At 46.9% G+C, this 21,231-nt stretch overlaps 9 protein-coding genes across 10 annotated transcripts; 6 read left to right on the forward strand and 3 right to left on the reverse strand.

Annotated features, from left to right (window-relative positions):
- The first annotated feature begins 255 nt into the window (after window positions 1–255).
- Window positions 256–2,095, forward strand: E1B28_012648 (uncharacterized protein). 2 transcript variants are annotated; one of them, XM_043157779.1, is made up of 5 exons: window positions 256–432; window positions 491–596; window positions 644–761; window positions 816–1,464; window positions 1,525–1,755. In XM_043157779.1, the coding sequence occupies exons 1-5, from the start codon at window positions 295–297 to the stop codon at window positions 1,714–1,716; spliced, it is 1,203 nt and encodes a 400-aa protein (XP_043005147.1). In that variant the 5' UTR covers window positions 256–294; the 3' UTR covers window positions 1,717–1,755. The 2 variants fall into 2 exon arrangements, with proteins under 2 accessions (XP_043005147.1, XP_043005148.1); XM_043157780.1 differs by adding an exon at window positions 1,919–2,095 and having other exon boundaries at window positions 256–761; window positions 1,525–1,861.
- A 1,047-nt stretch (window positions 2,096–3,142) lies between these two features.
- Window positions 3,143–3,463, forward strand: E1B28_012649 (uncharacterized protein; the record flags this gene model as incomplete). Its single annotated transcript, XM_043157781.1, has 1 exon — window positions 3,143–3,463. The coding sequence occupies one exon, from the start codon at window positions 3,143–3,145 to the stop codon at window positions 3,461–3,463; it is 321 nt and encodes a 106-aa protein (XP_043005149.1).
- A 173-nt stretch (window positions 3,464–3,636) lies between these two features.
- NUO49 (NADH:ubiquinone oxidoreductase 49kD subunit) lies at window positions 3,637–5,718 on the forward strand. Its single transcript, XM_043157782.1, has 9 exons — window positions 3,637–4,136; window positions 4,197–4,310; window positions 4,364–4,755; window positions 4,813–4,911; window positions 4,964–5,105; window positions 5,164–5,306; window positions 5,362–5,400; window positions 5,461–5,474; window positions 5,534–5,718. The coding sequence occupies exons 1-9, from the start codon at window positions 3,704–3,706 to the stop codon at window positions 5,547–5,549; spliced, it is 1,392 nt and encodes a 463-aa protein (XP_043005150.1). The 5' UTR covers window positions 3,637–3,703; the 3' UTR covers window positions 5,550–5,718.
- A 46-nt stretch (window positions 5,719–5,764) lies between these two features.
- On the reverse strand, window positions 5,765–9,630 carry E1B28_012651 (uncharacterized protein; the record flags this gene model as incomplete). The annotated part of the gene is made up of 11 exons (XM_043157783.1): window positions 5,765–5,998; window positions 6,063–6,633; window positions 6,686–6,798; window positions 6,863–7,347; window positions 7,407–7,606; window positions 7,665–8,134; window positions 8,192–8,447; window positions 8,505–8,845; window positions 8,907–9,194; window positions 9,251–9,553; window positions 9,604–9,630. The coding sequence occupies 11 exons, from the start codon at window positions 9,628–9,630 to the stop codon at window positions 5,765–5,767; spliced, it is 3,288 nt and encodes a 1,095-aa protein (XP_043005151.1).
- Window positions 9,631–9,901: 271 nt separating this feature from the next.
- E1B28_012652 (uncharacterized protein) lies at window positions 9,902–12,363 on the reverse strand (the record flags this gene model as incomplete). The annotated part of the gene is made up of 9 exons (XM_043157784.1): window positions 9,902–9,955; window positions 10,017–10,115; window positions 10,176–10,607; window positions 10,664–10,836; window positions 10,889–11,336; window positions 11,390–11,786; window positions 11,844–12,031; window positions 12,090–12,212; window positions 12,268–12,363. The coding sequence occupies 9 exons, from the start codon at window positions 12,361–12,363 to the stop codon at window positions 9,902–9,904; spliced, it is 2,010 nt and encodes a 669-aa protein (XP_043005152.1).
- Window positions 12,364–12,482: 119 nt separating this feature from the next.
- On the forward strand, window positions 12,483–14,552 carry E1B28_012653 (uncharacterized protein). The gene is made up of 8 exons (XM_043157785.1): window positions 12,483–12,646; window positions 12,702–12,778; window positions 12,834–12,923; window positions 12,981–13,082; window positions 13,146–13,350; window positions 13,407–13,704; window positions 13,764–14,203; window positions 14,259–14,552. The coding sequence occupies exons 1-8, from the start codon at window positions 12,529–12,531 to the stop codon at window positions 14,429–14,431; spliced, it is 1,503 nt and encodes a 500-aa protein (XP_043005153.1). The 5' UTR covers window positions 12,483–12,528; the 3' UTR covers window positions 14,432–14,552.
- Window positions 14,553–14,928: 376 nt separating this feature from the next.
- E1B28_012654 (uncharacterized protein) lies at window positions 14,929–16,058 on the forward strand (the record flags this gene model as incomplete). The annotated part of the gene is made up of 5 exons (XM_043157786.1): window positions 14,929–15,077; window positions 15,127–15,458; window positions 15,510–15,734; window positions 15,792–15,913; window positions 15,972–16,058. 5 exons carry the CDS (start codon window positions 14,929–14,931, stop codon window positions 16,056–16,058), a joined length of 915 nt encoding a protein of 304 aa, XP_043005154.1.
- A 32-nt stretch (window positions 16,059–16,090) lies between these two features.
- Window positions 16,091–16,415, forward strand: E1B28_012655 (uncharacterized protein; the record flags this gene model as incomplete). The annotated part of the gene is made up of 2 exons (XM_043157787.1): window positions 16,091–16,136; window positions 16,198–16,415. The coding sequence occupies 2 exons, from the start codon at window positions 16,091–16,093 to the stop codon at window positions 16,413–16,415; spliced, it is 264 nt and encodes an 87-aa protein (XP_043005155.1).
- Window positions 16,416–16,940: 525 nt separating this feature from the next.
- On the reverse strand, window positions 16,941–18,396 carry E1B28_012656 (uncharacterized protein). The gene is made up of 5 exons (XM_043157788.1): window positions 18,308–18,396; window positions 18,147–18,240; window positions 17,597–18,091; window positions 17,388–17,536; window positions 16,941–17,333 (listed from the first exon to the last, which is right to left on the reverse strand). The coding sequence occupies exons 2-5, from the start codon at window positions 18,174–18,176 to the stop codon at window positions 17,018–17,020; spliced, it is 990 nt and encodes a 329-aa protein (XP_043005156.1). The 5' UTR covers window positions 18,177–18,240; window positions 18,308–18,396; the 3' UTR covers window positions 16,941–17,017.
- Between the last annotated feature and the right edge of the window lie 2,835 nt (window positions 18,397–21,231).

Genomic DNA, 21,231 nt, shown 5'->3' on the forward strand with positions numbered 1-21,231 from the left:
CCAAGCATAGACAAATAACGAGTGCCTGGTCCTGGCATGCCTTCAGTGTACAAACAAGTCACAACAACACGTGGAACAGACAAGAAAAAAAAATAAACAGAGAAAAATGAAAGAAACGAATCTCACAAGGAGAATAAGCCCAAAGATTGGAAACGCAGCTTAAGATTGAGCAACCTCCACGGAATCCCCTAGTAAAAGGCGAGGGGATTGTTGGTTTGTAGGTTGCTCTGCCGCTATTATTGTACTGTTGGGTTTTCGTAGCCGAGTTAACTCTTTTGATTGCGTTACAATCACATGGACTCACCTCTATTAGCCTCTGACCTTTGGTCTTCACTCGTTCTCCCTGAAGAATATCTCGGAAAACATCTGAAGCTTCTCGGGAACCCTGACAAAGCGGTCAACTCGTCCTTCAAGATTGCCGATGCTGCTCAGGTGTTGCAGTTCTCAAATAACTGGCTATCATGAATAACATTCAAATTTCTATCGACAGACAACAGTAGGCCTTTCAGCACTTGCTGCTGCATATCTTCATTATCTCCGAACGGGAGTAGAGCAGGATGTTACTGTTGATGCCCGACACGCAATATTGGAGTTTCGTACGTATACTCATTCTCGACCGTCCGACCCACCGAAAAATACGCAGAGAGCCACGCATTCTACACCATCGATGGCAAGCCTCCTGGTCCGCCATCTGATCCTATAATGGGTATTTACAGAACAAAGGGAGACGGATACGTACGATTACATACCAATTTTCCTCAGTGCGTCGTTGACGTCCTTCGCGATTCTTGTATTAATTTTCGACCAATTTTTAGCCATCGAAAAGGCCTGCTCGACATTCTCAAGATTGAAGATACTCCAGCAGTTACCAGAGACCAAGTCCAAGAGGCATTACTCCAATGGACCGCGCTCGATTTCGAAAACGCGGCTCAGGAGAAAGGCATATGTGCCTTCGCTATGCGATCGTTCCAGGAATGGGATTCTACACCTCAGGCAAAGGCTTTACTGAATACGCCCCCCTTGTATATTCGAAAAATAGCTGATGTTCCGGTTCCCGAGAGGATGACGAGCGACTTCAAGCACCCATTGGAGGGTATCAAGGTATTGGATCTCAGCAGGGTGTTGGCAGGTCCGGTTGGAGGTCGAATATTGGCTGCACACGGCGCTGATGTTCTCCTTGTTACTTCTCCGAACCTTCCCCCTCTACCTGCATTGGATGCGGATACGTCTAGGGGGAAGAGGACGACGCAGCTCGATTTAACTAGTAAGGATGGTTTAGAGAAGCTTAGAGAGTTGGCCGGAGAAGCAGATGTCTTTCTGCAGGCATACAGGCCTGGTGCACTTGAGAATAAGGGGTTTGGGGTGCAAGACATTGTACAGCTGACCAAAAATCGCGGGCGAGGCGTTATCTGTGCGAACCTCTGTGCCTGGGGTTGGGAGGGGCCATGGAAGGATAGGAGAGGGGTGAGTTTTTCGTTTGTCCTCACTTTGCGGAGCGGGAAGTGAAACGCGAGATACCGTTAGTTCGACTCCTTGGTTCAAACTGCGAGTGGTCTCAACATCGCTGAAGCAGAGGCTTACGCCAAATATACTGGAACGGAGGATATTCCACTATCACCTACAGTCGTTCTCAAAAACCTTGCGCCGCGTCTTTCGCGCGTGCGAAAAATTAAAAAATTCAAAAAAATTCAAAAAAATGCCTGTAAATTATTTTAATTCGCTCTACGTCTCAATTCACATCTTTTACTGCTGGGACTGCATCAGAATATCAAGTGCTACAACATACGTCCAGAAACAAGTCCGGAAATAAGTCAAAGAAATGAACAACGCTACTGAATCCGACCATGTCAGCGACGACGGTGTGCGGGCCCAACGACACTTCAGCTTGGTGAAAAGGTACTAAGATTCATATGATCAGTATAGACTGACATTCCTATATCATCCTGAGGATTTTATAGAGGATGGCGGCAAGGAAAAGCTATTTTTACGGGGCACTCTTCCGCTGAGGTACAACGTGGTAACCACAGCCCCTCGGAAACATCAATTCTGGGTTGGGATTCTGGAAAATAGGATTTAGGTCGATGGCAACAAGGGGTTCCAGAGTGATTGAGAAGATGTGTTTATTGAAAAAGAGGGAAATGGCATGAGTGAAGACTGAAGAGGAAAAACCTGTTTGACATTGAAATTTCTTAGCCCAGCTTGCAACCAGCTTGACAACAGCATAAACAGGCTATGGGTATGATATTAAGCAGCTGGAAGGGAAGTCTACGAAGCTACACAGCCGAAGCCTTAGAATAGGGAGTGATTGAGGACCTTCGCTCTCGTCTCGTCTCTGTTGAAATCTTCTGGAATTTCCCTATGTTGTGCTCATACTGCCCTGCAATTGGACGACCATACTTCGAAGATTCACTGTCAACAAATATAATCTGTTCAGCCATGTAGTTTTGAATGATGTGATCCAACCACGCACTGTCAGTGTGAAGAGCTTCATAATGCTGCAAGGCAATTTCTCCTAAGTACTTCTGATGGAGTCCAAGCTCAACAAGCTTTCGTTGGATTGTTGGTATCGATATTGACTGGCCGCCGTGCATGATTGCCAGGTAGTCCAGATTTCGTGAAGCGAAAACTGAGGGTGTCTTGCACACCAGCTGATTCAACTCGACGGATACAGCGGTTTCGAGAAATCTTGGATGTCCTTGAGGTAGTGTGAGTGCTCTGACAGCCCTATGTTTCTCTTTACTCCATCTCCACTGCTGTACACTGTCATCTGAAACACCCAGAGCATCCAACACGACATCGAGAGCCTTCTTCTAGGAGGTAGTACGATGCATGTTTCTTCATATCTGTGTTGATGTGACGGTAGACCATGACATTTCCGGGCGTTTGCGACTGAAAAAGGAATGCATATAGAGTGGAATAGAGCTACACTGAATTTACAGAGTTTTTTGAATTTCTGTGAATTTCTTTGAATTTTTTAATTTTTCACACGCGCAAAAGACGCGGCGCAAGGTTTTTGAGAACGACTGTAAGCCCTTCCCTGTACAAGCACTGGATTTTGCCTCCGGATATCTGCTTGCATTTGGGATCACCGCCGCCCTTTGTCGGACGATAACGGTTCGTAGAAATTTTCTTTTCAGTCGAGATGGGACAGGACTCATTTTATCGATTACAGGAAGGAGGATCATGGGAAGTTCGTGTATCATTAGCAGCCGTCGGACAATGGGTGCGTTCTCTGGGCAGAATCAAACCGCAGGATGCGTTCGGGGATGGTGCACCGCTCCCGCAAAGCTCCTCTGCTGAAGAAATCCGGGCGTTGACTACTACCTGGAAGACGCAGAATGGAGGGACAATGACGGCTTTGAAGCATCCCGCAGTGATGTCGAACACTCCGGTCAGAGAAGGACGGGAAGGGGAGCCCAGTGCCCCGGTAGCGTTGAACGCACATCGAGCTGCGTGGTCGTGATTGGGTAGTTTAGTTGTAAGGAGTCGTGCACAACTTGAATTGTATTCTTTGATACTGCAGGAGGCGAATACTTGCACGTTGACTGGATATACATATAGGTTGTACTTACAACGTACTAGAGACGTACGCAAGTACACGGCTTCAGGCGCCCACAAGAGGGGCACGTGGGAACCAATCACGTTTCTCAGAGATTTCCTATTCTCTCCTCGTCGTTCTCGTCGTCGTCGCCGTCCTCCAAGGATGGCCTCAATGCTGCTGCGCTCAGCAACCCGCTCTTCGAAACTCTCTAGATGTCTATTTCGCTCTCTCTCTACGTCGACCACTCGCTATGCCTCAGCATCTGAACCAGCCGATTCCGCTCAAACCCGAGGCGCCAAAAACGTCTTCGAGTACCACACCGTCGAAGACCTTCATGGCTTGACAACAACTGAAATCCTTGCAGAAACCGGTACACGGCACGACACGAAGATGCGTCATTTCACGGTCAATTTCGGTCCTCAACATCCGGCTGCACATGGAGTGCTTCGTCTCATCCTCGAATTGAACGGAGAGGAAATTCTTCGCGCTGATCCTCATGTTGGCCTCTTACATAGAGGCACAGAGAAGCTGATAGAATACAAGACTTATCTGCAAGCTTTACCCTACTTTGACCGTTTGGATTATGTCTCCATGAGTGAGTTGGCAGGTTTTCGTGTTTTCCTATCTTGCTTCCTAACAATGGCACTTCTTTTAGTGACAAATGAATTATGCTACAGTCGTGCCGTCGAAAAGCTGCTCAATATCGAAGTCCCCGACCGCGCGAAATGGATTCGAACCCTCTTCGGTGAAATAACCCGTATCCTCAACCGTACGCCAGCACTCTTTTTTCGAGTTACTTATTGTCTAAATGCGAAAATATAGACCTCATGGCTGTTCTGACTCATGCCATGGACGTTGGTGCTCTTACACCTTTCCTTTGGGGTTTCGAAGAACGTGAAAAACTCATGGAGTTCTACGAACGCGTCTCTGGTGCCCGCCTGCATGCCGCCTACGTTCGTCCCGGTGGTGTCGCGTTCGATCTCCCTCATGGGCTGCTGGATGACATCTTCAATTGGGCAACCCAATTCGGCTCACGTGTCGACGAAATTGAGGAGGTTGTAACTGGGAACAGAATATGGAAAGAACGAACAGTCGGTGTAGGGGTCGTAAGCAAGGACGACGCTCTGAATTACAGCTTTAGCGGCGTCATGTTGAGAGGGAGCGGGATCAAATGGGATTTAAGGAAGGTGGCGCCTTATGATATGTACGACCAGGTGAGAGATAAATCGACATCTGCTCAGCTGCTCAGTGTGATCGACATCCACCTATAGGTCGAATTTGACGTCCCCGTCGGTCAATTTGGGGACTGTTATGACCGGTATATGTGTCGTGTGCAAGAGATGCGAGAATCGTTAAGAATCATTTCTCAAGTGCGTCAATCTCCCTTCCGCTAACATTTGTCAATGTCTTATGTTCTCTCAGTGTCTGAACAAAATCACTCCTGGCGCCATCAAGGTTGACGACCATAAACTTGTCCCGCCCCCTCGTGCCTCAATGAAAGAATCCATGGAGTCGCTTATACACCATTTCAAAATCTTCAGTGAAGGGTACTCGGTTCCACCTGGTGGGTGTCAAACATTATATCCTTTTTTTCAAACTTCTCAACTCATCCCTGTTCGAAGGTGAAACCTACTCTGCAATCGAAGCGCCGAAAGGAGAGATGGGTGTTTACCTCGTTTCCGATGGCACAAACCGCCCTTACCGCTGTTCTATCCGTGCTCCTGGGTTCGCTCACTTGGCTGCTGCTGATTTCATGATGAGAAATGTAAGTGATCGACAATGTAAGTTGTAGTCGTCGGTCGTTGACCTGAATTATTCAGCACATGATTGCGGATGTAGTGGCTATTATTGGTACTATGGTGAGACCCTTCTCGCTTTCACTTTTCACTGTCTCTAATGGGTTTCATCCCACTCACTAGGATCTCGTGTTTGGGTGGGTTGATTTCTTTTCGTCCCTTCGACGCCTGCGTTCTGACTACTTTCCTCATATAGGGAAGTCGACCGGTAGTAGTACTAGATTGTATCTAGGACCGTGCGTTTGATAAGAAAGACGGAACGGATGAGGGTCGAAGTACGATAATTGTCTGTAATTTTCACTGATACTATGTTTTTCTTCTTTGCTTGCACATAGTGCCGTCGAATGGAAACTTCCACCCTCAAGCTCACGAAAACCAGACTTTTGAAAGATCAATCGAGATATCTAAGTACACGAGCCTCTCTAAACTAAACATTGCGATATTCAAAAGCAGGATTACCAGGTTCTGAAGTATCAATGATGCTCTTAGTATAACCCGCTTCCCCATTTTTGGCGCGAGCCTCGTCAGTCAACATCACTTCGGCATCTTCAAGATTCAATGATTTCTTCAAATAGAGCGAAACCTCTGACAAAATGTCCCGTTCCGAGAACGGCAACGCTCGACGGAAAGCGGTTTGTGCACCGAATTGTGCCATACGTTTCTGAGCAAGCGAATTGAGATTTGAGATGTGTCATCCAGCTAGAAAAGAAACGAAAATATCATACCTTGAACAGCTGTATGAAAGGCATAGCATGTTTATCCTTGATCAAACCCTTCTCCGTCAACAGAGTTCGGACTTTGACATCGTCAACCTTGTCTGAGGCTTCATCATAACACTCTTTCACCACCTGAACACATACATCCTGCCACTCCGGGAATTTAGTGGCGACGTAAATACGAACAGCTTTCGGTTTCTTGGGATCGAAGGGTGCGTCTCCGTCTTTCTTGCCTTTGCCTTTGTTCTTGCTAAGCATCTTCAAGAGATGTGCCTCGGAATCACGAATCATCTTGATAGTACCACGCATGTACTGTCCGGTTTCGAGGACGGTGGTATCCACAGACTGAGATGGGACAGGCCAGCGAGCTAGTTGAATCGATTGCGGTTCTTTCAACAATTCTGTCCAGATATGCTCCGCAAAGTGAGGTGCAATAGGTGAGACCAATAACGCCGCCGTTCTTATCCAGTATGTCACAAGGTCTGCATGCATTCCAATATCGGAGGTAACCTCTCGGTACCAATCCCGAGCACTTTGTAATTCGTAGAAACCGTATTTGAGAGCGTCCTTGAAGTTCAGTCTAGGGGTGGATAAGTTACGGTCACCACTTTTTGCGCGGTTAGAGTACTTACGAATCGTAATGACCTTTGGTGATGTTGATCAATTCATTAACCTCATGCTCAAAGACTTTATCATGGTAAGAGTTTCGAGGGCCGTTGCGTAGACTATGGTCTTTGAGCATGTCCTAAATAAAGAAAAATAAAGACAGGTTTGGTCTGCGAAAGGACTAATGTATGAGGAAATCTCACCTCGCACCACGCAAGAAGGGTATGGACACGCAGAATGTTGGCATTTGCCGTCTTCTCATCGAAATTGGCATCTTCAATACCATCTCCAGCGTCAGCTAAAGCCAACCTAGTCGCATCGGCGCCAAACTTTTCCACCGCATCCCGTAAGGTCAGAGAGTTACCGGTACTCTTGGACATTTTCGCACCATTCAACAAGAGATGCCCGTTCGTACGCATACTGATCGGCCACTTGTCCTCGGGGAAGAGCGCGATGTGATTGTACAACGCAAATGTCAAGTGATTGTTGATAAGGTCTTTACCTGAAGAACGAATATCGAAAGGGTAGAAGTACTCGAACTCGTGCTTCAAGGCATCTGCTTTTTCCTTAGGTAATGGCGCAGAAGCTGGCCAAGGTCCAGTCGCGAAGACATATTCCCAGACTTCGTCAGTCATTTGGTCTGGCGTGATTCCCAAAGGCCCGGGGTTGGAACCATCGATACTGTTTTCTATAAGGGAGTCGGCCTCCATCTCCAAAAGGACAATATGAATAAGTGGGAATACGTACCATGAAGTAGTTGAGCCACGGTGTAATACGCCATGTAAATCGTAGAATCACTCAAAGACTCCACAAGGAAATGGGGATCCCAAGGTAGTTTTGAACCAAGTCCATAAGTCCTTGCGCATGCCCACTTGTTCAACCACGCAAGCGTTTTCTCAAAGGCGTTTCGAGTCTCGTTTCCATAGAGCTCCATACTCTTCAAGTGCCTGCGTTCAAGGACAAATGAGGGAAAAGTCGCGACTTTAAATGAGAAACTTGTCTGACCTCTCTACTTCAGCCCTCCAGGTTGGCTCACCATAGTCCAAGTACCATTGATCCATGAGAGCGACCACACACTCATCAGCACTTCGGGAGATGACCAAACCTTCCGGTTCCGCGTAGGCAAAAGCAACGCCTTGTTCGATCATACTACTCCGAACCTTTGGCTTCGCATCTTGGACGGACTCTCCCTTGAATTCGCCAACAAGCATGATACCGTTATAGAAACCCTCCTTATATGCAATCTCTTTGGCTTCAGCCAACTGCTTCGTATCCTTCTGCGATTGGATTTTCAGTTGCTTAACGACAGCAGGTGCAGTCATTTCACCGTAAGTTGGCGTTGAGAGAACGGGAACTGGGTCATAAGCGACCCAGGCAGAATCAATCTTGTAGAACTCGGGCTTCTTTCTCAGGTCAGTGAGGGTTTGGAAATCGTCGGGCGAGTCGGAGGGGACGGAAGTAACGACACCAGTTCCCTGCGAGATTTGTCAATGAGTCGTACAAGAGACATCACCGAAATGTATCATACCGACCTTCGTAGCCAGAACATTATCCATAGGAAGAACATAGACTTCGGGATGAATTGCAAAAGGAGGTTTGATCTTCGTGCCGACAAGTTTAGTCCCGTCAATTGTCAAAAGTTGATTGATTTCTCCTCGAACGCTGGTAATTCCCTGGAAGGCCATATTTCGTGCAGCTCTGTAGGTGCACACATAGGCCTCTTTGTCATTGATACCGAACACACCATACTTGATAGCGGTTCCGACAAAACAGTTGGTTTGACCATACCTAGCGCCTGTCGTGAGATAAAACGCGACTAGACGGGAAAATGATACGCCCACGTACATGGTTTCTGGCCTAAGGGTAGCTGCAACGAAATAGACCTTTCGATTGCCTACTTTTCCTTCAATCTCAGCTTTTGCGGCTGAACTCCACTCGAGGACATCTGCTTTGATGGCGGTGTATTCTTGGGGTCCGACACCCTCACCATCCTGTCGATCGTGATCCATACAGGGTTGACCATCTTTGGGACTGTAGATCGTGTACCGTTCACCGAATTTGATTTTTTTGAGGTTATAGAGCTTGTTGGTCTGCCATCGTACGAAGGAGTCATAATAGGGATTTGCATTCGTTGTGAGAAATTTCCGGCGCCAGTCAATACGGGATCCAAATGAGGTATGGTCGGCCTGTTACAAGTGAAAATTTTAGACAGTTACGCGATACTTTCGGCAATGAGAGAATAGTCACAATCGCAATGGGAGGGAAGTAGTCCAACCAATGAAGCGGGTCAGCAAACTTTTTGATATCGCTCCGCGGTACGCCGATGGATTCCATTATCTGGAATTGATAAGTATGACCGGTCGACTTCGCGACGAGCTTTCCCTTCTTGGCTTTGGATTTGTCTGCTGAAGCTACATCATCAACAGCGTTCTCCTCTGCCTCTGCCTTGGCGACAATTTCCGCTTGGACGGCTTCGTAGTCCTCGAAATCAGGACCGAAGAGTTCCATTTCTCTGATAATTTTGTCTGCCGATGCCTGGAACACAACTTCTTAGCTCCAAAGAAACTTCGAGAGGTAAGCGTATAACGCACCTTGATTGGCATACCGGTAACGTGGAATCCGTGGGGGAAGAGGACTCTTTTACCCAGCATCCGCTGGTAGCCAGCAGTGAACTCGATTTTAGAGATTGTGAACGCGTGTCCCAGATGGAGACTCCCATTCATGTAGGGATAGGGAAAGTTTCCAAACCATTTAGGAAAATTTTCCTTGATTTCCGCCTTGGAAAGCCCCTTGAGTTCTTCTGGAGACGGTGCAGCAACTTCAAACAGACGTTCAGCGGCCCACCGTCCTTGATACTTCTTCTCTAGCTTTTTCAAGTGATCCCGTTTTCCAGTCTAGCAAATATCATTTCGGGGTGAACAATGAACGAAGTGCAAACCCATACCTGCGCGAGTTCTATGGTCTGGGACATTCGGCGATATGGAAGAAGGATGGAAACTGATGTACAATGACTTGACAGTCGGATGGAACGTAAAAGGAAGGGAATCTTGAAGAGAAAACGCGTAAAATTAGTCCTTCATCGATCTGCTTGATCGAGTCAGGAATTTCGTACAGAAAAACTTTTTCAAGTCACGGGACTTCCTCATATGTATTCCAAACACAACTACGGGTACCGGTAGACGAGAACAGTAAATACAACAGTGAAGCCATCTGAAAAGTGCATAAAGTAATATTCCGGGCATTCACCGTCTTTGAGTCTTGCCTCCTTTGCGCTTTCCTGAAAACAGATGTTTGGGCTAGAAGGCACAGATCTCAGCAACCAGGGTTAGAAATATCGGAGAACGGAAAACCACTGACCATCTTGACCTTGATAGCACGGTCGCTCTCGCCTGCTTTGGCGAGCATGTTGCGAGGCCGTTGTCCAAAATTTCGTAACTTGACAGCTTTCGTGGCTTGCTACAGAACGGGTTTGTCTTTAGCTGATCGCGGTCTCCGCGTGAAAAAAAAAACACCTACCGCTTGATCCCGTAAACCAGCAAATTGGCGATTTGACCTTGGTTCCCTCTTTGAAGTAACTGCGACCACAGCACCAGAGTTGCCTTTCGCCCTCTTCAGCGTCGGTGGGACCTCACCGTCAACGTCCATCCACCCTTCATCCTCTTCCCCTCCTTCCTCGCCATCTAAATCAACATCCATTTCTTCCTCCTCCATCGCCCGCTTCCTCTTCTGACCTTGTACCTTTGCCAACAATTCAGCACGTTCTTGTATTCTACTCGGATCCAAACCAGCCGCGGTGAGTTCAGTTGTGAGTTCAGTAAGCGTACGGAGACCAGCAGTTCGAGGTAACCGGGCTGTGTTCTTTTGTGCTTTCTTCATAGCTTGCGATCTGATTTTACGCCGAAGGGCAATTTCGGCCGCTCCGGCTTCCCGTTCCTCGTCGGAATCAGGCTGGAAGAAAGAATATCAGTCAAGGAGATGTTTGATATGTATGGAAAGTGGCTCACAATATCTTCATCGCTATCGTAGAACCCGTCACCTTCTAACCGTTCCTCCTCCCGCTCAAGTGCTTCAAGTTTCTCGGCGATATCAGGATCAATAAAGTCGGCAATGTTTTTTCCGTCCATGATCTCTGGTATGATATCCATTTTCCATTCAGGATCCTTGAGCATGTAGTCCTCTGTGAACTGTGATAGGTTGTTTCCTTTAATAAGCAGACATTAAACACTCACGTTTGAGGTTGATGTTAAACACTCCTGCGCCACCCTCCTCTGCCTCAGTATCTTTCAGTAATTTTCTCCTTTCAGGATCCTCCTTGTCGTACTTCTTCCTTTCCTTGATAGCATCAGGAATAAACGGCGCCCGGACGACACCGTCTCTAGCCTTGGGCTGAGCGACATGTATCCGGTTGATGACAGTGTTGATTTTGCTACCCTTGAGCTTGCTGTCAACACGCGCGGCAAGGAGAGCGTCACACGCTTTGTTTTTGAGCTCCATTACTCCTTCTTCGGAGTAACACGACACTTGAATACATTGCACATTTTCCGAATCGATGATCTCTTGTACCAATGCCCGAGGTTCGGGGGCGAGGTCCTCTAGCCGGGTGACATCGACTTTGTTGATTACGAGCAGGGTGGGCTTGCCGCCGAAGAGGGGTTTGATGGAGTGGAATAGTTTACACTAGCACAAAAAACAGTTAGAGGTGGCGTCAGGAAATTGGGAACCTTCCTTACCTGAGCTTCAACCGTGTATCCACACTGTTCGCTCAGATCCATGAAATACAACACACAGCTTTTCAAATGCGCCAATGCAGTGATGCTCTGCATTTCAATCGTATTCATCTCTTCCAATGGATGATCCAGGATTCCAGGTGTATCGATCACTTGCCATCGGAGATATTTGTAGTCCAAATGCCCCACGAAGAGGGACTTTGTCGTAAAAGCGTACGGTTGTACATCGACATCGGCGCGAGTCACCTTATTAATGAACGAAGACTTTCCAACATTAGGGTATCCACATATAAGGAGTGTTCTGGTGTTTGGATCTATGGCAGGCAGACGTGATATATGTTGTCGGACCTGTTCAAGGTATGCAAGAGGATCTTTTTGTCGGCGCATTATAGTCGCCATTCTGAAGTGGAAAAAAATGTCACTCCTCGGATTTGTTGTATATCATGTTACAACTCACCGACCAAGAGCGGCCCGTTTTAGTTGTTTGCACCGGTAGAGACTGTCTCCAAATTTGAGTAATCGAACGTAGTCTTTTGCGACGTGATCAATTAGATGTCTGGCAGTTCTGAGCTGACCGAGAGCGAGCTTGTAATGGTTCTTGTCGTATAGTACATTCATAAGGGAAGAAAGGAAGGGATGGAGGTCCTAGAAAAAAAACCATGACATTCAAGAGATCGAGTGTTCAAAAAATTCTAGGACGTACATCAAGGATTGGAAATTCCTGTAATATCGCCCCAAGCTTTTCATCGAACGAGTCTTGAGTGAACTTTACTTTTCGCATATAAAAGTTTCGTATCCGACTGATTTTAAAGTTTTTGTGGATGACCTTCGTCCATTCCTTCAGCACGACTATTCCGTATCTTTTTTCATGATCCTCTTACCGTCGGTGTCTTGCGTTGAGTCCTGGACAAGATGATATCAAGAAAATCAGTCGCCGTGGGAACAGGCGCGATGGCTTTTAGCCCACTGGTCGACATGATGAAGGGCAGTTGACAAAATCAAGAGGGCAACTTGAACTGAGAGAGTCTTTAGAAAAAGACGGCAACATGTACTGATAATCTGAATCGGGAATTATAGTCACATGACCTAGTTATCTGAAGGTCAGCCATTTTTCCCCACTGCCAGTGCCAGACTCAGAGGTGATGCTGGTTCGCGCATCTACGCGTTCATATCCCGTCCGGGCTACTATTCTCCCTCTTCCATCTCAAAAGTGTAAATCTGAACGCCACTACGCCAAACCTGCCACCCCAGCCTCTCGTCGTGTGTAGTTTCTTTCTGCCTCAATGTCCCAGAACTGACGTTTTCTCTGCTGTAGAGACCAATGCATTCAAGAACAGAGGAGGCAAGGTCTCGAAGAACCCGAAAGCCTTCAGTCGGAAAAGCCGGGTCGGAGTGTGTACTGCTAGTTTTAAGCCCATTCGTACTTGCTGAAGTTTAATTCTTGCAGACGTTTCGTTCCATGAACCCAGCTTCGCTGTCTCTCGATATCTTTCAGTTTGGAAAGTTACCACCGCTCGATCTTCCTACTTTCTCTCCGGTGAGTCCTTTACTTTTCGAAGAGTCGCATGTGGATCTGACGGTCCTATTTTTGCAGAACCTAATTACCGAACCAAACATCGGAAAGGCGGTCCAATACGCTCCATTAAACAATGACCCTATCAAATGGTTCGGGACTCCCAAGAATCTTCTACTTGAGGTGATGACCAACTTTCCAGTTCCGTCAGTTTTTCTGGTCCTTACAAGACTCCTGTACTCACAGCATCGTCTACTCTCTCAACGAGCTTCTATCATCCGGGACGTCACTGTCAGTGCTGCCCGCATATTGGATGAAGCCTCAGAAACTTCAAGTGAACGCACTCGTATTGTTTTAACAGGAAGGCCCGGATGCGGTAAAAGCTCGTTGTTATTACAAGCGGTTAGATATACGTTGGCCAAGGATTGGGTCGTGATTTACATTCCTAGAGGTGAGGCTATTGACTTTATATGCCTAAACATGCGTTTACCTATTTCCCGAACCCAGCCAGGCAGACAATAAATTCCACAAGTACATATACCTACGACATCAGAACGCAAACTTACCTCCAACCCCACTTTGCTCACGAGACTCTTCGTCGCACCCTAGCGGTCAACGAAAAGATCCTTTCGGAAATGAGAATGACCGGATCTTTGGCTTTGGAAAAGCGGGAGATCCCCTCGGGCACGACTTTAGCCGGATTGGCTGAAGTTGGAGTGAAGGAAGGCCTTGGGACGACCGCACAGGGTGTACTAGCTCCCGTCATACTTGAGAGACTTTTGTTAGAACTCGGAAAGCAAAAGAGGTACGCGCAGTCCGACATGGATCCTAACACCCCTCTTACTGGTACCGGTCACCCCACAGAAATCCCGTCCTTCTTGCAGTAGACGATTTCCAGTGTATCTATACTCCGATGTCTGAGTATCGGGACCCGCACTTTAGCCGTATACGACCCTACCATCTCTCGGTTCCCCGTCTCCTCCTCGAGTATGCTTCAGGTAAAAGGACGTTTTATCGAGGTGCAGTCGTTGGTGCCATTACCGCCAGCGACCCCGAATACAGAACATCAGTAGAATTGAGGGATGCATTGAAACTTGGGCCGGATTTGTGGGACTTGTGTGGGAGTTCAAAATCCAGGGGAGAGGGTGTCAAGTCGGGTATCTCTGGGCCTTTGGAGAAGAGGAACAAGGTTTTTGTGGAATACGCGAAGGGATTGAGATCGCTTCAATTGCCGAAGGGTTTTACGTTGCCCGAAGCAGCAGCAGCGTTTGAAGTATGGATGAAGGATGGTAGTGTGTTGGGAAGTAAGTCGTTGCTCTTCAATGCAAGTGATCCAGCCCCCTAACTGTCATTTTGTAGATCCCACCGACGAACTTCTCCTTTCCAAATATACGGAATCTGCGGGTAATCCACGAGATTTTATCTGGAAAGGGCTCTTATCGAGTTTAGAGGGCGTCCCGCCATCAGTGGCGGAAATAAAAGGGAAGGTTGGGACTCCTTGGCCCCAGCTGCGTGAGATGACACTTAGTTAGGACTGGACTTCTATCTATGGCGTGTACTGATACTCTTTAATCTTCATGATCAGTCTAAATGACCTTGGTGCTTATGGATACGCATGGCTTGCCTTGAATCTCTTCCTTCGCAATCGCCGACGTCCAATCTGTCTGTCCACCTTCCAGCCTGTTTCGCGCAAAGCGATTCGTTACATTCAGATTCACTCACCGAGGGCTAGTGGAGTTGCACTGCTACTCGAGCGCTTACGTTCACTTTAGTGAGACAGTCGCTAGTGTGGCAGTGCAGGTGAGCGGTTTATAATTTTATCGGGCCATGTACTTGAGTCATGGCCACGAACAACTTTCTTTCTGAATGTTTGCATTACCTGCTAGATTGCTTTCATTCCGGATAACGTCATGAGTCAGACGTCGTCAAGGTCTTCCTAACTTCAAACGGTCGTGATCGTCACGCCGTGACAAGGTAAGTACAAAAAAAAAGTCGCCCCTATAATTCTTCACTATTGACTCGTTCCTCCATGTCTACAGCAATCGCCAGTCAAGCTTCCGACCATTTCCCTGCGTATCCTAATCTTACGCTCAAAGACCAACGTTACACGATCTTGCGCAAACTAGGCGAAGGCGTCTCTGCGACCACCTGGCTGGTTCGTGACTCTCAGAGCAGCCAGTATGACACTTCGCATCATCGATAGACTTGAATCTAACTGCCATTTTAGACCCTATGAAACTTACCTCGCTACAAAGATTCTTACGGTTGAAGCGACCCAGATGCACGAAACCGGCGTTTCGAGGGAACTAGAATTCTTGAAAGAGCTCACAGACATAGGCTCTGACCGGGAATCACTAACGATGATGTTTGATCACTTTGTTGAGCGCAGTCCCCGCGGCCTCCACCTCTGCATTGTCCAGCCCCTTTACAGTACTTCCGTCTCAGGCCTGCGTCGCTCATCGCCCACAAAGTCTCTGCCACTTCACATGACGAGGAATATCCTATCCATGTTAGTCGAGGCCTTGGAACAGCTCCATGATCGACTGATAGTGCACACTGGTAAGTGTTGGGCTCACGAATGGTATGTTTTCTCTACTCACGTAAGGGTAGATCTCAAGCTCAGCAACTTGCTTTTTGGGAACTTTCTATACTCTGATAACAAAGCTCTTGAGGCTTATCTTGAAACACATCCACCGGAAACGCTAGGCGACTTTGAGCTCGAGGGTAAGCGCTATCCGATTGTCAAGGAGCAACCCATTCCGCATCAATATACCTGGGAAACCAGTGCTTTCGAAGCCGAGAAGTTTATAGTCTACCTCATAGATTTTGGTCATGGTAGGTTATTGGACCTCTTGGATCCCCTATCGTTTTCTGCTCACCACCTTCATTCAGCTCAGCGGGCTGGGGAGCAGCCCACGACTAACTGCTTCGGTGCTCTACCTTTACGCGCGCCTGAAATCATTCTTCATTCAGATTTTGGACCAGGCATCGATATCTGGGCTGTCGGCTGTCTCGTTAGTGTTCGCGTTTATTTTTTCCCCTTCCTCGTTTATCCTCAGTAACCTCCCTCAGACATCTGAGCTCCTAGTCGGCCGTTGGTTATTCCAACCTGAGGAAGGGAAACATGGACCTTTGAAGACGACCACCTCGCTAAGATGATGGAGGTGACTGGCGAACGTTTTCCGCGCTCAATGCTTGAACGTGCGAATCGCAGGAAACAATATTTTGACGATGATGGTATGCCTTCTTGAAACTCACTTGAATGCGTGGGCTGTCGATCTGAACATTATACCTTCAGGCAACTTGTTGCGGGTTCAAGAACTCATTCCAACCCGTCTTGAAGATGCCTTGGCAGTCTACAAGATCGAGGGCTTGTCGGAGGAAGAGATCAAGAAGGCGGCGGACTTCATAAGGGCCTGTCTTCGCTTCGATTATAAACAGCGAGCCACCGCTAAAGAACTCCAGAACATCCATTTCTTGCTGATGCTTTCAAATGCTAGCCGAACCGCTTGTTAGTATATATATGTCATTTTCGAACTGATGTGAGATCCAATAAACACAGACCTCACTGCCCATAAGTGACTATGGCCCACGGCATGTCCCAAAAGTAAATCGTTCAAGGTGACCCCCTAGAGTGACTCGGCTCGCTTTGTATATCCCCCTGTCAAACTTGTCTTGCCGCCAGACTTCGTTCAGCGAGTGTCCCGCCGCCGGTTGCGGAAAGGAAGGAGAGATTCGGGACTCCTTGGTCCGTTGTAGGTTTTGGATGTTACCATTATTTTACTACTACTGGTAAAAGGGAATATCTTTCCCGTCCGCACGCTGCCTGTTCAAAGAGGAGCTTGCTTTCGTAGTTTTCAAGTTTCGTTTTAATCGTGTTCGGTGTGGCCCGCGAGCCTGCCATATGGCTTGAAGGCATTCAAGACATCCACTGTGAGTCAGAGATCGGCAACTCGAGTATCTTCTCGTGGGCTTTTGTCAAATGACTCATCGACCGACCCATCTGGTTGACTCCGGGCACCAGGAGGAAAGATCAAACAGTGGGGACTTGATTACGACTCTACTGATATATGTTCTCGTATACTGTACATATCACTACTTATCTGAATGATCATGGCCTATAAATCATCAACTCCTCTGGCTCTCCTTGGAAGTGAGGTCGTAACGACTGGCAGTGGCTTAAATAGCTCGTCGAGCTTGTACCGGCAGCACGAGGTATGGAAGCGGACGTATCCTCTCTTGAAACTCTTCCAACTATCCAAGGCCAACCGATTACCAGCCAACCCTTTCGAGATGTTCTTATCGGCCTCGGCGACATCGTCAGCTATGCGTTGGATAGCCTCATACTTCGTGATCGAGGATTCCTTCGCGAGCATACTCGCAAAGTTCTCCTCCTCTCCCGCGATTTCCTCTTTGTAAAACGAAAGTACGTCACTGTACAATGGTAATGATTAGTAGGATGAAGAGAAGTTTAAATGGGATTCGCACTTCATGCCATTGATAAAATTTCCGAGTTGAGGTAAACATTGGACATACGCTGCGAGGCTGACTTCCTGCGGGAATATGAACATCGCATATGATTTAGAGATACCAGACATATCCCGACAGAAAGCCGCGAAACTGGGCGAGTTCAAGTTCTAGGCGGTGAAGAGTTAGAACAACCACACGCGTTTCGAGACAAGTCTTGAACAACTCACTGTCATTTGTTTAATTTCCATGTCCATCATCAAAGAAGTTATGAAATCCAACGTGGATGTCACGATCAAGTTGGACTGTATGCGACCATAAAGATCGGATGTACTCATAAGGGTTTTAGCCAGAGCATCCAGGATGGGATCGTCCTGTGAAACCCCCATGACAAAACGTTCATTAAAAGCTTCCATTTGTTGATGGTGTTGAGAGAAGATATCGTCCAGTGCCGTAGCAGAAGCCGTATAAACGGCAACATACACTCGGTGGCTCTTTGGAAGATGGGAGTAGGATGTAGAGGCAATGATGACCCCTACGGATAAGTATCTCTCAAACCAGGGATAGAGAGACGATGGTATATGGTATTCGGACGCCATGATCTCCTTGCATTCGTCGTAGAGGTCCTGGTCAAATGGTAATTGGTCGAGTGTAATGCCGCATTTCTCGAGAAGCTCAGTGACCATGCGCTGGATGAAAGACCTTGCAGTGTAAGATAAAGATGTCTAAAAGGGAGGATCAGTCTACACGTCGGCTCTCGACAACGGTTCTTTGACCCACTGTTTTGTTTTTGCCTTGTGAACTGTTCATGTTGAGCTGTAGATGTGAAAGCAGACAATAGTGGTTGGATGAGCTTGGAACTGCAGTATGTCTGCTTTAATGTGCAGGTTATATAGCCTCAGGGACCGTTAGGAGAGTTGGATTTAGCAATTATCTCTGACCTTGTACTTTGGCAGTGCTCTCTTTGTCCTTTTTTGATCCGGTCATCTCGTCCCCTGAAGACGACCCTCTTCGCTTTGCCCGGAAAACGTGGAAGTGTTCGTTTCCGAGGAAAAACCGATCAACTTCGATGTCGAACCTTGAAAGGCGTGAGAATATGAATCAATCTCCGGGTCGTCCGTGAAAACGCTTCTTCTCCTTGAATCTCAACGACGATTTCAGATCAAAGCCTTCGTGAACCTGTACCGCAAGGGTTATTTCGAGAAAATTTATTGAAGCCATAAGCTCACTTGTCGGTAGGAACATCCGAAAGCATCTGTCAGAGGCTAAAATTTGCAACCGACCATTTCGCGTGTACCAAGCGCCTTCGGGTAATGGGCGCCTGGGGGTTACAGGTGGTATTCTGATTGAGATATACACCGACTTCAACCCACGTTACGGAATTATGCCAAACCCTGTACACGATAATCGCATGTTCGCGGAACTAAGCAAAGCCCTGTAGCTGTGAGGAACTCAGATAAGTTGAGTTCCCACACAACTGAGTCACACCGAGAGAGTCGGTATCGCTTCAGTCGAAGTCCACGGACGTAGCAAATTCCACATGAGGTCTAACCAATACCTTTACAAGTTCAAGGTCAAAACACACACGACTTGATAGAACACGTACTGTGTATTGCGGCTGTCCTGGATGGCCTTACGCTTTTCCGGAGTCCAGGACCATGTTACATAGCAAGGTGTTTTCTTACAGCGAACACTATTCGCAGAGACTTGCTTCGTTTCATTTCTGTACGTGCCCTGTGTGATTTGTAGGCTCAAAAGGCCATCCTCTGAAGTCAATCTATCGAGGGAGGCTGTGGTATACTCGGGCCGTGCAAATCCCTGTCTTTCCATTACAGTCCATGGTCGCAGCGAAACGTGCGAGATAGTGGGCCATATCGCACCTCTGCAAATGTTCAGAGGGTCTGTTCCGTGTGTCTGAAGGTCGTTCGAGAAGTGGGCAGGTCAATGGCTCAGTAAGGGATAAATCGAAGTTTCCGAGGTGTTACTAGAATTACAGATCCAACGATCGGGACGATTTTTCAGGCATTTACGCACTGGAGTGGAATGCTTCGAGTCAAATCGGCCACCGACAGGAACGACAAGAGGTTTTGTTTGAACACTTACCACATACCTTGTCCTCCACTGAGCGACTGGAGGAGGATCAAAGTTCCGGTGTTATAGGTGAACCTGGAGTAATATCTGCCGGGTACACCCATATGATTCTGCGTGGTGCCGGGTCAATGGAAAACGTTTTGAATTTATTCTCGGAGATCTTCAATAAGCCCTGTCGACTGATTTACAAGTGACGTCCGATGCGCACTGGTAGCCAGCTGCACAATGTGTTGGAGTGCCACAACATTAGTCTCAGGAAATGCCAGTCCATACATAGTACGCCGGCATCTTTGACGAGAAGCCGAAACCTGGCGTAGTTCGTCAGTCGTTTTTAGAACTGGCGAATTCGAGCGCACCATTTGAACACTATGGTACTTAAACGCGTCAAAAAATCAAGTGAATTTTTTGTGCGGATTTTTTCCCCGCAGAGTCAAAATGGTATCGCGCAGTTGGGGATATTTGTCGCAAAGTCAACTTTGTGAGATGCGCACAATCACAATTTCCGATTTCAATCGCACAATCGAAAAATATCTCACCGCACAGTCCAGATTGTGCGTTTTCTCCGCAAAGTTGCGATTATTTTCGTCGCACATTGAAATTCAGGTTTTGACGATCCGGCTATTTGCCGGCTATTATTACCTGGTCAAGTTTTCTGTGATGACATAACACTCACCTGAGTTTCCGAGAGAGAGGATATTCAAGTACAGGTAAAATTCTCTTTGGGGTACACGATAATGGTATTTTCAAGCTACATACTGACAATTGCTGTATTCTTACTTAGCCTTACATACTTATAGATACACCCTTTGAAAGAAACAAGAAAGAAAGAGAAGAGGGAGAGAGAAACAGTTACCTTCTACAGAATACCATAGTTAGAATATTTAGTAGCAATTTTCCTCCACACTCACATATCTCCCTGTGACTGATTGCTTCAAAAATTAATCTTGCCTCAGGTATAGGCTTGTAATTTCTGGGTGCTGTCAGTTAATGTCTTCTAATGAATAGCAATAATTTGAGTACTTACTGATTATTCTACTATCTCCTGACATAAATCAGCCAAATATTAACAAGTGTTCCTCAATGCAGTGTGACAGGCTTGAGGAAGATTGTGACTGGGGTATATGTAAAAGGGACTGGTACTGATAAAATTAAGGCAGAAATAAGTAAGGACTCAGAAGGGGGGTTGATTATAGGGAGGTTAAGCTGGGTGAAGACCCCAGTGAAACAATGTGCTTATCCTTCATCTAGTCTTATTCCAAAGCAGGTTGCTTGGTTGGAATGTGTGAAAAGCTCATATTAAACTTCATGGCCATTATATCTTACTATCCTTGATCTTTATCACTACTGTGGGGGCAGCATCATGAAATGCTGACCACACACAAGAAAGAAAGAACTACTTGAGAGAACTGAGATGACCACTGGTATTTCAAGATAGACTAAAGTATGAGAACAAGCGACGATCTACTAAAAGAATGTAACCCAAGGTAACCAAATAAACTAAAGCTGTAGGTAAACAAATAAACAACTGGTAAACAAAGAAGATAACCAAAGATAATCAGTACAATGTACAATACAATGAAGGGGATGAAGAAATGTGTTAGGACCAGTGTTGTTGTCAGCTATTTACAGCACGTAGTGGTCTGCCGCTCGCCGATCGTCGGTCTGCCAGACACGTTGTTCTGGGTACGTCACTGCTACTCGTGACTGCCGAGGAGAGTGCCGAAGCAGAAAAGCTGACCGGCTTGACCGGGTAATAATAGCCGGACCGTCAAAA

The sequence above is a fragment of the Marasmius oreades genome, chromosome 8 (assembly GCF_018924745.1).
Source record: "Marasmius oreades isolate 03SP1 chromosome 8, whole genome shotgun sequence".
Classification (NCBI taxonomy): Eukaryota; Fungi; Basidiomycota; class Agaricomycetes; order Agaricales; family Marasmiaceae; genus Marasmius; species Marasmius oreades.

Coding starts and splice junctions, on each gene's coding strand:
- E1B28_012648 (XM_043157779.1), top strand. CDS start 295: ATGGACTCACCTCTATTAGCCTCTGACCTTTGGTCTTCACTCGTTCTC. Junction 597..643: donor ACACGCAATATTGGAGTTTC/GTACGTATACTC, acceptor AAAAATACGCAG/AGAGCCACGCATTCTACACC. Junction 1,465..1,524: donor CATGGAAGGATAGGAGAGGG/GTGAGTTTTTCG, acceptor AGATACCGTTAG/TTCGACTCCTTGGTTCAAAC.
- E1B28_012656 (XM_043157788.1), bottom strand. CDS start 18,176: ATGAACAGTTCACAAGGCAAAAACAAAACA. Junction 17,537..17,596: donor TGGAAATTAAACAAATGACA/GTGAGTTGTTCA, acceptor TTCACCGCCTAG/AACTTGAACTCGCCCAGTTT. Junction 17,334..17,387: donor AATTTTATCAATGGCATGAA/GTGCGAATCCCA, acceptor ACCATTGTACAG/TGACGTACTTTCGTTTTACA.
- E1B28_012653 (XM_043157785.1), top strand. CDS start 12,529: ATGCTGGTTCGCGCATCTACGCGTTCATATCCCGTCCGGGCTACTATT. Junction 12,647..12,701: donor TGCCACCCCAGCCTCTCGTC/GTGTGTAGTTTC, acceptor TCTCTGCTGTAG/AGACCAATGCATTCAAGAAC. Junction 13,083..13,145: donor CCAAGAATCTTCTACTTGAG/GTGATGACCAAC, acceptor CTGTACTCACAG/CATCGTCTACTCTCTCAACG.
- NUO49 (XM_043157782.1), top strand. CDS start 3,704: ATGGCCTCAATGCTGCTGCGCTCAGCAACCCGCTCTTCGAAACTCTCT. Junction 4,756..4,812: donor CTTATGATATGTACGACCAG/GTGAGAGATAAA, acceptor ATCCACCTATAG/GTCGAATTTGACGTCCCCGT. Junction 5,106..5,163: donor AGGGTACTCGGTTCCACCTG/GTGGGTGTCAAA, acceptor CCCTGTTCGAAG/GTGAAACCTACTCTGCAATC.